At 43.0% G+C, this 14,827-nt stretch overlaps 1 protein-coding gene across 2 annotated transcripts in view; it reads left to right on the forward strand.

Moving 5' to 3' along the window:
• Nucleotides 1-14,827, forward strand: part of MXD4 (MAX dimerization protein 4) — a 355,430-nt gene that overhangs the window by 67,348 nt on the left and 273,255 nt on the right. Inside the window, exon 3 of one of the 2 annotated variants that reach the window (XM_085642548.1) lies at nucleotides 14,388-14,513. The exons of the other annotated variant lie outside the window; for it this stretch is intronic. Within the exon in view, the coding sequence (XP_085498674.1) occupies nucleotides 14,388-14,513 (126 nt within the window). The remainder of the gene's footprint in view (nucleotides 1-14,387; nucleotides 14,514-14,827) is intronic. 2 annotated transcript variants of the gene reach the window in all.

Consider the following 14,827-nt stretch of genomic DNA (forward strand, 5'->3'; position numbering starts at 1 on the left):
GGTTTAAACCAGAGGTTCAAGCCTCTATACTAAATCACCCATTCGACCAAGATCATCTATTTGGTCCTGAAGTAGATGAAGCCCTGGAAAAAATGAAAAAAGATACAGACACAGCGAAATCTATGGGAGCCCTACAAACACAGACTCCCAGGCGCTCCTTTCGCCGTTCTTCCTTTCGGGGCACGGGCAGAGGCTACTCCTCGGACAGTGCGTCCACGTCCTATAAATCCCCTCCTCAGTCTACCTTCACGAAGGGTTATCAAAGAGGCGGATACAGAGGCAATAATAATAAGGGCAGAGGCAAAACAAATACCGCCCGCTTTGTCACACCTCCTGCCCAATGACTCCCCCGCTCCCTCCAGACCATTCCACTCCGGTCGGAGGCAGACTACGACATTTCCTCCACGTCTGGGAGACAATCACCTCAGACAGATGGGTGACACAAATTATTCAGTCAGGGTATTGCCTAGAATTAACATCTACACCCCCCAACATTCCACCCAGGCACCGCCCTATGTCGCAAGAACATACTGCGCTACTAACACAAGAGGTGATCTCTCTCCTGCAAAAAGGAGCAATAGAGCAGGTCCCCATAAATCAACAAAATTTAGGGGTCTACTCCCTGTACTTTCTAATTCCAAAGACAGACGAGACCCTACGACCTATCTTAGATCTCAGACCTCTAAACACTTACATTCATTCGGACCATTTTCACATGGTAACCCTCCAACAGGTTCTTCCACTTCTCTCCCAGAACGACTTTCTCACCACTATGGACTTGAAAGACGCGTACTTTCACATCCCAGTACACCAATCTCATAGAAAGTACCTCAGGTTTGTGGTAGACGGACAACACTACCAGTTCAAGGTGCTCCCGTTCGGGGTCACAACAGCACCACGGGTGTTCACCAAGTGCCTGGCAGTAGTGGCTGCATACCTCAGAAGACAGCACATTCACGTCTTCCCCTATCTGGACGATTGGCTCATAAAAGCCACGTCCTACCAGCAATGTGTGCAACATACCGCCGCTACAGTCCAACTACTTCACCAGCTAGGCTTCACAGTGAACCATCAAATATCCCACCTGGTACCATCACACACAAAGCAATATCTCGGTGCCACCATAGACACCTCAAAGGCAATAGCCTATCCCAACCCTACCAGGATTGCAAAAATACAGGCGCTGCGTCAAAAATTCCTATCCCAACACTCTCTCCCAGCAAGAGTGTTTATGCAGCTCATAGGGATGATGGCCTCTTGCATCTTTATAGTGCTCCATGCAAGACTCCAAATGCGCCCACTCCAAGAGTGCTTGGCGCGCCAGTGGAACCAGGCCCAGGGACAGCTGACGGATCTGGTGTTGGTAGACGGTCGCACCCATCGCTCTCTGCAGTGGTGCAACACCACAAACCTTTCCAGAGGTCGACCATTCCTGGACCCGGTCCCACAAATAATCCTAACGGCAGATGCACCGCTCTCCGGCTGGGGAGCTCATCTGTTACATCTCACAGCACAGGGCACATGGACGCCGCAACAGAAGTTGCTCCACATAAACCATCTGGAGTTACTGGCGATCTTCCTCGCCCTAAAATCCTTCCAGGCGCAGATTTCAGGCAAGGCAGTCCTCATTCGTACAGACAACATGACTGCCATGTACTACATTCAAAAACAGGGGGGCACACACTCTCCACAGCTCTCTCAGTTAGCACAGAGCATATGGAGATGGGCAATTCCACAAAAGATTTTTCTCCTAGCCCAACACGTCCCAGGAGTACAAAACACCGTGGCAGATCTGCTGAGCAGACAGACACAGCAGATCCACGAGTGGGAACTTCACCCACAGGTTCTTCACCCGTTCTTTCAGAAGTGGGGGCATCCACACATAGACCTATTCGCCACCCACGAAAACAAAAAATGCCCAAGCTTCGCCGCCAGATATCCACACCCATTGTCCGAAGGCAATACGATATGGATGAACTGGTCAAACAAATTTGCATACGCTTTTCCACCTCTCCCACTAATTCCATTAGTGGTGCGGAAGCTACAGCAGCATTCCCTAACTCTAATCCTAGTAGCTCCAACATGGGCCAGACAACCGTGGTACACCACACTGCTGCAACTCTCAGTAGTACCGCACCAAAAGCTACGCCTCTCACCATGCCTCCTAACCCAGAACCATGGAGAGATCAGGCACCCGGACCCAGCTCAGCTCAACCTTGTGATCTGGCTCCTGAGGTCCTAGAATTTGGATACCTTAACCTTCCCCCTGATTGCATGAACATTATCAGGGAAGCTAGACGCCCTACTACTAGGGCGTGCTATGCAGCAAAGTGGAAAAGATTTGTTATTTACTGCCACAACAACGCAAACAATCCCTGAAATGTATCCATACAACACATTATATGTTATTTACTCCATTTACAAAGGTGTAACCTAGCATATACCTCCATTCGGTTACACCTTGCTGCAATTGCTGCCTATTTACAAAACAGGCAGCACCTCTCACTTTTCAAAGTGCCTGCCATCAAAGCCTTTATGGAAGGCCTCAAACGAGTAATTCCACCCAGAGTGCCACCCTCACCTGTTTGGAACTTGAATATAGTCCTCACACGGTTAATGGGACCCCCTTTCGAACCATTACATAAGTGCGAGCTGCAATTCCTCACATGGAAGACAGCTTTTCTAGTGGCCATCACTTCCCTCAGAAGAGTTAGTGAAATACAAGCACTCACTATACAGGAACCTTTTCTTCAGACGCATCACAACAAGGTTGTACTCCGCACCAATCCCAAATTTCTACCCAAAGTCATTTCTCCATTCCATCTAAACCAGTCGGTAGAATTACCAGTCTTTTTCTCGCAACCCAAAACAGTTGCAGAAAGAGCCTTACACACACTGGATGTTAAAAGGGCTTTACTTTACTACATCCAGAGAACACAACCTTTCAGGAAAACCAAACCGCTATTTGTTTCCTTCTCCCCACCACACAAAGGCAACCCTATTTCCAAATCAGGGATAGCTAGGTGGATTGTAAAATGCATACAGATTTGCTACCACAAAGCAAAACGAACGCTATCAGTTCCCCCTAAAGCCCACTCTACAAGGAAGATAGGGGCTTCTATTGCTTTCCTAGGGAACATACCACTAGATGACATCTGCAAAGCAGCAACATGGTCAACACCACACACCTTCACAAAACATTATTGTGTTGATGTGCAAACCAAGCAACAAGCTAGTGTGGGCCAAGCTGTACTAAAAACACTGTTTCAGACAACTGCAACGGATGCCCGTGGTCGCCGCTAGGGTTGGGTACTGCTATATAATCTATGCACAGTGTATAATCTGCAGCTCATATGCCTCGAACGGAATATGCTACTTACCAGTATGCATCTGTTCTTGGCATGTAGAGCTGCAGATCTATACACGCCCACCCGCCTCCCCGGCTACCTGTATCCGTTCCAGTCTTATCTTATTTAGATACAATACACGTGGGTTTCTTTACTGTTACTACTACGCTCCATCTTTCCCTGCTGGCGAAAAACAATCTGAGGATGGAGCCGAAGCCCATGCGCAATGCTAACCAGAGGAGGAGTTACCGACCTCGTGACTCCCAAAGACTTTCCAAGAGGAAAAACAAGCTGCAAACATCCGGGCCCAACACCAGATGGCGAGCTATGCACAGTGTATAGATCTGCAGCTCTACATGCCAAGAACAGATGCATACTGGTAAGTAGCATATTCCTTATATATATATATATTTAATGGTAATTACTAATATTTGTTTAACTTTTTTGTTTATTGGTGATATTTTTTATTTAGGTGTGTGTGTGTGTGCGCACATCTATATGTATAAAGATACATATACATTTACAATATGTAGGTAAAATGATGAAATAAGCATTATATTACACTTGAACAATGAAATGTTTTAAATACACTACTTTAAAGAGAATATTAACAAATTATATTTGTGCCTGCTTTTGGTTGATATTCTTGTAAACTATATTTTTTACACTATATTTTTGTAATTTGCGTTATAAGTATAGAACCACAATATTTTTGTCAACTACATTTTTGACATATTTTTGTAAGTCGATCTTTATAAGCACGATATTCTGCCAGTGATGCTTTTTCGACCATAGGAACCAACCCTTTGTTTAGAACACAGTATTCTACTATACTGGCTTTACTCTCAGATCAGAATAATGGGCCCAAAATTTCTGTACCCCTCAGCCTCGAATATCTGACCCTCTTAGATGGGGTGAGGTCACTCAGTGTGAGCATGATTGACAAGTGGTCTGACATCGTTACTCCTTGGCCAAATAAATACATTGCAATCATGTTCTATAAAGGAAGTCTATGCGGGAGCTGGTGTTATGAACTGTTGAGTAATATGTATACTACAACATTGGATGATACATCACCCTGCATGCATCAATCAAATTATATAGGTGCATAATATGGGACACTGCAAGACTCACTTTGCTAAACAATCTGCCAGAACTGGAAGATCTTGCTGTTGTGTCCATACTGAATTAAAATCCCCTCCCCACAACATCATGAGATCTGAGAATATACAACATAGAAGCATAACCTGGGTAGAGAATTCAGGGTTGTCAACATTTGTGCCAACAGCATTCCGTCTGTACTTCCCACCACTATTACAACTGTTCCTGCGCATCCTCCAGACATTTAAGTAGTGTAAAATTAACTGACCCAAGTATAAACATTGCCACACCACTGGAGTAAGTGAAAAACAATGAGAAATATCTTTGCCAACCCTGTGCCTTGGCAGAGGTGGAACACACCGCTGGCGATATGTGTGTCTTCTAAAGTAATGCTATAATTGACCTTTTGGTGATCAATATAAGCTAAAACGTGGCGAGCCTTACAAGAATTATTAATCCAACAATGTTCCACATAATTCAGCCAATGTCACCTCAGTATTGACACAAGGAATATTGAAAATAAAATGTACCAAACCCATCCCCGCCAACTCATCCTCTATGAACATCCCATTCAACAAAACCAACTCAACATGATAAACATGGTGTCCCACATCTTCACTTCAATGGACTGCTACGCACGACGGAGCCTAAGAGTAAGATTCAGGCCCAGGACTGAAAGCCCACACATAATTAACCTAAAATCACAAGACCAAACCATTCGATATTCCAGCAGTTTACAAATAATCTACCCAACCCCTTGGTTGGACAAGTCATCAATAAAGGGTAGCCAAACGTGACTAATACCAACATCATCTGTGTACGCAGCTATGGTTAACTCTCATATCAAACCAATAAATGATCATCATAATGTAGTAGATACTGGCTGCATTCTAACTAAACTGTCCACAAGTAAACATGATGACGTAGCTACCATCCATACGTCAGTCATTGTCACTCATAACAGCCTTGCCTGCTTTTCGTTTATTTTGAGTGATGCGCGGGCTGCCAAATCTTGTCTTTCTATAGGACATGGGGACATTTTGATAAAAAACAGTACGAAATCTTGGGGTCTGTGTACAAAACGTTAAGAAGGAGTGACAGAGCACTTCTAAGGCTTGGTAAGCCTAACAACACCAAACCAATGGCTATACCTCACAGCAAAAAAAACGTGGGCATATCCCTTTTAAGGACAAAATCCCTCACTCACCTTTTGGTCAATTTCTACGGGTTAAGAGAAATTGTTCTACAATGGCTAAATACAAGGAGCATGCTGAGACTCTGTCGGTCCAACTAGAAACCAAACGTTATCCCAAAAAGCTCATCAAGAGCTCCATGAAACGTGCAGCTAACAACAGTAGGGCAGCTCTTTTAGAGTCTACATTCCGCAAAGAGTCATCTGATAGGTTCATTTGCGTTAACACATTCTGTAGCTTCTCCCATAAAATCAAGAAAAGTATTTTATCAAATTGGAAGATCTTGAATATTGATGCGACACCATTACCCCATCCACTTTTCGCTTTTAAGCGGAGTTCAAATATTAAAGATCGGTTAGTACATACCCGCCTACATAAAGATAAAGAGGAAACACGGGGTACTTTATGGGGTTTACCTCCAGTGCGAGGCCACTTTCCTTGCGGTTCTTGTGCAGTCTGCTCCCAGACAACCCACACAACTGAAATTGAGATTGGCTCCCCGAGACTTTGGGTTCTGACGACTCACACCAATTGTAACAGAGAGAATTTGATATATATATAGTTACATGCCCTTGCTCCCTTCGTTATGTGGAGATGACCACACGAAATGTGAAGACCCGGATTTTGGAGCACAAGAGTACTATTAGATGTAAGAAGACCTCAACAAAGTTGACCAATCATTTCCTGACAGTCCAACTTGGCCCACAAGATCTCCATTGGTCTGTCCTAGAGAAACCATTTATTCCTAGACACATCACTGATGTGTCGACTTTTCTATTCAGACGGAAACAATGGTGGGTTCATAAATTGAAGACAGACCATATGGGTCTGAACAATGAGATTCCATGGGTTTCTCTATGAACTTGCATCTCTGGGTTTTGTAGTCTGGTTTCATTCTCTGTACCACCCTAATTGAGACGGGGTATTCTTCTCCTGCATTATGAGCCGCTGAATTGGACTTAGATTCCAGTCTAATATATCCATTATAATGGACAGACGAATTTGGTTTACTTTGTTTTATTTATCACAATTGATTTATAAATTGAGTTGATATCTTTGCAGGATTGTATATATTGCAAAGAACCAATTTGTCCATGTTGGGTACATCAATTTATACATTATTTTAAAATATTTGTGTGTATCCCCTCCGTGATTTGTGTGTGTCTATTATGGCCCGATTTGCATTGGAGCTTCGTTGTAGTCACTCTTTAATCGCATTTGAGGTATTGAGCGACACTTCTTTGCCCCGCGCATGCTCCAGACATAACCAGACTGCGCGCTACTCTGCGCATGCGCGATCCGTAAGCGTCTCCGGATTCGCGCACGCGCGTTGTTATTCAAGATACGATTGTTCCACACCGGTTTCTACTTGGCAGCAATTATTTTAAAGTATAAAATTGCAAACACATGCAGGGCCCTCATCTCCGGTCACAAGCTCATTTTAAGCCCGGAGTACCGACGGATAGGTGAGTGATCCTACCTTTGGAGTTTGCATTGCTGGTTGATAATAACTATTTGTTCTGGGTGTAGATTTTAGCGTGGGTAACATGACGTGTGTTTGGTTGTACCCTTGGGCTTTTTGCCAATGGCCATTCGCATTGGTAGCACGCTGATTTCCTTAGAACTTGGCACATTATTTAATATTCTTGGTTAATAAAATCTACAGCAAAGAGAATGCCTTCTTTGTGGTTCATTGTAATTCAATACGAAGGGATAAATAGATTGGGCGTCATGGTTATGATGTACTTTTTTACAGTAAGTACATCTTTCTCAGGTGTATGCCAAATATTATTAGTGTTCCCTATTTGATTTTATTGGTTCTGTTGTTTGGACTCTAGACTGTGAGCCACACTGAGCTACTTTTTTCTTATTGGCAGCGATTAGTCATTAATTCTCTTTGTTTTACTCTCACACTGTGGCCCCCCCCCTTTTTTCACACTATATGCTCATGACTGAATCCCTATATTAGATCTAGAACTGGATCAATGTTTTCAATGGGACCTATGTATAGGATGACCAACTAATGGTTTGTACATCGTTTCTTCCTAGAGCGGTGCCCCCCTCCTGAGCTGTCGCCAGGTTGAGGTGGGTTGCTTACCCAGCAGACTGCGGGTAAGCCTTGTACTTTGGTTTATATCCACAGCACTTTACCTCTGGTATTACATAATGGAATCACAGCTGAATTATACACTATTCTGTGTTTTGTTTATTTTTTCCTTAGGTAATGTTTCCTAGAAGAACAGATGGACTGATTTAAGTTCCTGTTCATGTATCCTTTTTGTGTTTACATCACTCACATATTCACGCAGCAGCACCATTAGAGGTCCTGACGAAAGCCACGCCCACGATTGGGCTACAGGCTGAAACATGTTGACCATTACTTTTCACTCTACCCAAGCGGTTTAAATCTATACCGCTGGTGCACTGTTTTTTTAACTCTGGCAGTGGGTGTATTAGAATAAAATACAATATTTACGATCCCTAGCCAGTTTTAATTGCACTTTCTTCACATTTGTTTATTCTTTGCGCTGCACCCTTACTCACATTATCTTTACTCATCACTTGTGGATTTAGCAAACTCCACCTACATTTGAAAACATCCCTGAGCTCCTCCCTCGTAGAGAGGGAGTTGTAGCCCCCAAAGGACCTAGGCGTTTCCTTTGGGAGGAGAATCCCAAATGATGAAGCATGTCACCTCTGGTGAGTGAGGGATTTCGTCCTTAAAAGGGATATGCCCACGTTTTTTTTGCTGTGAGGTATAGCCATTGGTTTGGTGTTGTTAGGCTTACCAAGCCTTAGTAGTGCTCTGTCACACCTTCTTAACGTTTTGTACACAAACCCCAAGATTTAGTACTGTTTTTTGACATATTGTATGGGGATTAAATCTTGTTGTGGTCTTTAAAGATTCCCTAGGACCCCTTGCTTTGAACTGTGTTGGTTTTTTAGACATTTTGATAAACTCTAGCACCTTTTCCAGTTAGTAAAGAAGTGCACTTTCCCTTCATGCCCCAGCCTTAGCTTAGCATGGTACATCGTTGAGTAATAATCAACTTCTCCCTCAATAATCTTTTAACCTCCTGAAATGATCTTCTGAGTTCTTGCACTGCTAGTGTAAAGTCCAGATAGAAAGCCGGTGGGTGAACCATTATGTTGCAGGTCTGGATTGACCCTGTTCAGACACAATATTGTTCCCCTGTCTATGTAATTCAGCAAGTGCGCAATAATAGTCCCTTTGAGCCAGGCACGGTCTGGATGCCAAGGATCTATGAGCCTGATTTAGATCTTGGCGAACTGGTTACTCTGTCACAATGGTGATGGATATCCCGAAATATAAATCCCATAGGATATAATGGGATTTATATTTTGGTGGACAAGATATCCATCTCTGTTGTGCCGGAGTAACCTGTCGGCCGATATCTAAATGAATCCCTATGTGTCCTTTCCGCTAGGAACACAAATGGAAATGCACAAAGTCCAAACAGGGATTCTAGCAGTTGCTTCACAAATGTTTCCATGCTACTCGTGCCTTCTGCAACTCCACAGATATGTATATTATTACAGCGTGAGCGCCCCTCTGTGTGCTATTACTTCATTTTGTATCAGATTGGATTTTTGGCATATAGGGCAGTTTAATTTAATCTGTTGAATCGCCCATATCCGATATTCACATTTCAGACATAAATATTTGATTGCGTTACTTTTCAATTTTCTCTATTATTTGAACCAGTCTAACAGTCAGGCTATCAATTTTCCCATCAATAGTCTTGTTTTACTTTGTTTAATTGAGCAAGAAGGTTACTCTGTCATCATGTGCTGCAGTATGCACCTAAAGCTGTTCCTCTGCCTGACTGCCTTGTATTCCAGCAAAATGCAACTTCACTTGCTTTTGATCCATTTTGCCCATTAAGCATATCAAGTGGGAGCTCTCGACCACTGGTAAGAACCATAGGCAGATCGTATGAACAACACAGCAGCAGAGCAGCAAACAGAAAAACTTTCCCCAAAGCTTTCTGTTTCTTAAACAGATCAGTTTACTCTGGTTTAATCGTCACTAGATATTGGCCTGTGAAGGATCAACTCAAGACCCTGACACAACTCCACTTAGAGTAACTGTGGAACTGTAGTTCTGCAAGTAACATACCAAGTGCCAGCTCATTTTACTGGGGGAAGGCATCTATCATTAGGTGCTCCTCCTCTAAAGATATCTGTCTCAACGTTTTGGACATATATTTTTGTCGCCGCAGTCGTAGGTCCAAGCTGTGGTGCTCCTTCACGACTGCCTGCCAGACAGTAGCCACAGGCCTTGACAGGGCGCTGTTTTGTTACGGTAGCATGGGCTCAGCTCCTAAATACATAGTGCTAGCACCTGTTTCTCGGCCTAAGCTTGCTCGCCTGCGGCTTCCAGGAAAGCTGGCCCCAGCATGGTGCAGCTCCACATAGCCCAGAAGGGAGCAGTCTCCGGCTATAAGCCCACCTGTGGTGCACAGCAGCCAGGACACACCTAGTCTCTGCGCATTACCATGCTCATGCCCAACTAGGTGCCTATTTCACTCCGGTTTCGGAAACTCTTTGTCCACAGCCTGCAGACAGCTGTCCCCTGCCAGTGTTTCCCAGCAGGTTTATTTGTTCTCGGGTGCCTTATCCAGGGTACTTTTCACAGCATTGTTTTATTGTGGGCCTGCAGTGCTCGTAGCCCATGCAGCCATCCTGTGCATGGGTCTCTGGAGCCCCCTACAGAATATTATCTTTACGTTCTGATCTACAAATCATTGCCTTAAGCTTGTCCTGTTTTTTCCCTCCAAAACTTGGTGTTGTCCTGGAAAAATGTAACCAGGATTGGCTACCCAGCCTCCTAAGTCTTTCACGATGTCAATGATAGAAAGGTACTAGTAGAGAAGCTGTCTTCTATTTCCAGAACATAATCAAAGCTTTCATTCGAGATATTGTCCCAGACACAGAACTGTCACTAAATCTGCCACTACTTCAGGCTCCACAAAACTCTGCATTACTCTCTTCAATGACCACTGGTCCTTCGTTATTCCATCGAACAAGAAAACCAGTTTTTTCGTTGTGGGAGTGGCAGACGCTCCCCCAGTCATAAAGAATGGTCTTTCATCATCAAAGACCAGTACATTCTGATTATACTCTTAAAAGGCCTTGTTATAAATTCTTTTCAAATGTCATGCCCTTCACTGCATCCCTTTAAAAATATTCTAAATGTGCTAACTATACACGAGGTATAAACACTTATCCTTTTGTTAGCAATCAAGGGGGCTAAAAAAAAGCGGAGGGTGTGAGGTTTGCCACAGCTACTTCATTGTCTCCAAAATGACTGCACCATCTGACCTGTCTTAGATCTGTAGGTCGTGAAATAACTTCTCATAGTGGGCAAAGTCACATGGTCATGCTAACACATGGTGGTATTGTATCAAGCAAAGTTGGGTTTAGTATTTCCTATTCCCCTCCAAATGGAGCATCAAAGTTCCCCCGATTTTCCATTGGGGGGGGGGGGGGGGGGGTTGACCTCATCTCTGTTCCTTATCTGTTCACAAAGTTGCTGTCTGTAGTGGCACCCCCTACTTCACTTGCATAGTGTGGACTTACCTGGTTACATAACTAACTAAACTATAAAAGCAGTTTCCAGAGGACACCAACCAAAATCTGTGTTATTGTGCAACACACTTCACAACTTACAATTTTCCTTTGTCAAGGTATCTTAACTAGCTCCTTACTAAAGATGTCAACTTGTGTATCAGGGGTATGACATTTCCTCCTCCAAACTGTAAAGACACTGAGGAAAATGATTATCCCATTGAGATTGAGATCTCACAGACTTACATTTTTTTGTAGAGGCTACTAAGCATCAGTCTTGTATTCATGTGGCTCTGCTACTTGTCTGGAAATGAGAACCTAGCGGTATCAACTAGTGCTTCATTGGGGCCAACTGCAAAAGCCACATTAAAAGATAATCATATCAGAAAACGTTTTGGACTCTAGTCTGGTTGCTCCTTGGCTCCAACTTCCACAAAAATAAGACCTTTTAGTCACCACTTTTGCCAGTTACAGTGACGAAACAGTGTGGAGCTCACTGCTAGGAGCTGCACTTCCAGTAACTACAACCAGAGCAAAAGCTAGCACTGCATGTAATGAACTGGCACTGAAATTATTATTTCTTGGCCTGAAATAAATCCTTGCTCTTCTCTAAGAGAAAGTTTAAATTCATTCCAAAAGAACACACAGGAGCAGTGTTTAATTTAAATATGCAAGTATAGACCTAGTTGTATTAACTGTGTTAGTTAAGGTTCTCCTGTGGACCTAGGTTATTCAAACATCTTCCCATTGCCTTTGTAATGGAGGAGAAAAAATCAGCGCTGTGAGTAAGTTGTATCATGCTCCTAACAAACAGCAGATACATATTTCAGTCTTGATTGCGTGTGACACTGGTATCATGAGTTTTATTTTGACCCTGGTATTATGTTAACCTAGCATGTGTGCAGAGGCAGAGGCATGTTCTTGATGATGCACTTTCAGTGGGGCTCCAAGCGTGCCCTCAAATTAGGCAATGGACTATTATTCCTGCCTTGTGTACAGCGCTTGAAGTAGTGATAGCAGCTTACATTGGTTTGTTAATTTATTGTATGAGTGGACATTTTTCTCTTTGGTTAGTGAGAGCATGGTCTACTGACCCTTCTTCTGAAAATGTCCACTGGTATTGGAAATCCAGGAAAAAAAGAGAGAGAGATAGGTGAGGCACATGTGTGGTACTAAAACTCTCTATGGTACGTTTGAGTAATGGGGCCAGTGGAATCCATGTTAGATGCACCTGATACATGTGTCATAGCACATGGTGGAGAGCGGGGATGTCTTCCCCAGAAAGTGGAAGTGTCTGTATTCCTGTGGCTGGAGGGTGGGGACCCAGACGCTGAAGAGAGGGTGAGACAGAGTAATCTTTAGAAATTCAGTGGGGACTTGTAAAGGGCATCTGGTTTCTTCTGCCTGCTAACTGCCATTTAGTAAATGAGAGGGATGAACGGTGGAACTGCAGTTTCTGTTGTGCAAGATAAGAACATTTCTAGGCATGGGCTGCACTTTTGTCTTGTGTCTCATTACTGTCAATTATGGCATCCAGGTGCAGAGAACTCTCACTTCATTGTGCCCATGTTTTAGATACTTCTGCTTAGAACCAATACTATTGCTACACACTATGAAAACCGTCATTTTGTACAATGACTGTGTCTGGAGACCAGCCTGTAAAGTACATTTGGGGGAAGGACTCGCACATCTTACGGCTACCAGTATTTATTATTGTCTTAGCACCACTGTGGCTAAGACCAATTGGCTTTTGGAACTGCTTCTACTTTCAGAACTGATTTGCTTTCTACAGTTGATTTCACCGCTTCATGTAGTTCATCCAGATTATGAATCTCCTTTCTCTGCAACTATTTTTCCACTGTACCCTACCATTTAGGAACCATGCGTATTTCCTGATAAACTAGTAGAGGCATTGCTAGATTTGTCAGAATCAAGCTTTGCGTACTTGTATGACAAAGAAAAGCTCTTCTATCTGTCAATATAAGATCCAAACTAATTGCCATTGCTTCATTAAAATCCATTGATTTCTTTAAAAATCCTCTGCATTGTTTATGGGCCTCCATAGAGTGTCTTAGCATTCAATTCACATCTAGGAGTCTCCTAAAGGAGACCCTGCTGAACAGTGAGTGAGGAGGACTGGTGAGCTTCCTTTTGAAGATCCTTATTTGGTTTTACAGAAGGATAGCCTAAGTTTTTTGTCAATATTCATCAGAACTATGAAATTGTACCTTCCGTCTTTCAAACAGATCTCAGTCAGCTTTGATAAAGGAAACTCTACACTGCCTGAATGTTTTCATGGATCTTAAATTCTACTTGGAAAGAATAATGATAAACTAAATGACCTATGGTGGACATCAACCAGACAACAATGTGGCAAAGACTAGCTTTGCCGGGTCTATAGTGTTTTGCATGCTGGTGAAATCAGCTACCCATCCATATGAGCTGGAAGCAGAGCAGGACAAGCACGAAAATTGCCTTGAAGATGGTTTTGGTGCTCTTAGTACTTGATCTTCCTCCTTCACAACACCCATCCAGATGTACGTTTATGCCATGCTTCAAAGGTACAAGTCTCAAAAACGGGGGAATGTGACACGGATTGTTGGTGATACACATGTAAGTGGTGTGGCCTGTGCAATGGTAACATACACTCACACTGACCACCCTAATTGATGTCAGAAGATTTATTTCAGTCTTCTCTGTGGTGCAGGCATTACCAACCCCTTGGGAAGGAGAGAGAGCAAGGAGTAAGAGTAGCAGAATCACAATGCAAGTAATGTTTCCTATCTGTTCGACAGTCGGCCTAAAACCTGATTGGTTTAGACTTATGTGATATAATATATTAAGTGTAATTAGCATGTTGCATTAGACAGAGGAATGGATAGACTTAATGGACCTCAAGGACTTCTGCAACTATTATCCATGCACATAGGTTCTGGGAGTAAAACAAAGATGTTGTATTGATTTTTGCCCCACAAGTTTCAAGAAAGATATGCAGTGTGGTGTAAGGATTTATTTACCAAAGTGGGTACTAAAATGCATGGGCTGTACAATTGCTTCCTTATGATTGCCAGTATACTTGCTGTGTTTCACTGGCAATGGTTTACCTACCATATTCGGTCTTCAACATCCCAGTTTCATGCATATTCCCTTTCAGACGAGCCCGGGGAATGATCTTTCCAGTGGCATCGGGTGAACATGAGGGCCCAGTGGATGCAAGGGATTTCAGGTGCAGTGAGTCCTCATCAGACCTGCCGCCTCTTTCTTTGGCAATCAATTCCAGGTACGCTTGTATTAATGAATTTTTATGTGGGTCCATCCAAACTGATCTATTTAATTGTAATCTTAAAACTGCTCCATATCTGTTTAATGACACTAATTCCATAATTTTTCCTGTTCGTGGTAAAGTTCCATTGACTGTTAACTAGATAACAACTCGAACAAGGAGAAATGAGTTTAATATTTTTTGACATTTTTGCTATTCATGTGGGTCAAGCACCAACAGACCAGTTCTCAGGCTATTGACTGCATTAACACTGAAGCTGACGGACCCCACTACTTGAAAGGACATACTTTCTTACATATCTTGAGAAATAA

This window comes from Triturus cristatus, chromosome 2_2, assembly GCF_964204655.1.
Source record: "Triturus cristatus chromosome 2_2, aTriCri1.1, whole genome shotgun sequence".
In the NCBI taxonomy this organism is placed as follows: Eukaryota; Metazoa; Chordata; class Amphibia; order Caudata; family Salamandridae; genus Triturus; species Triturus cristatus.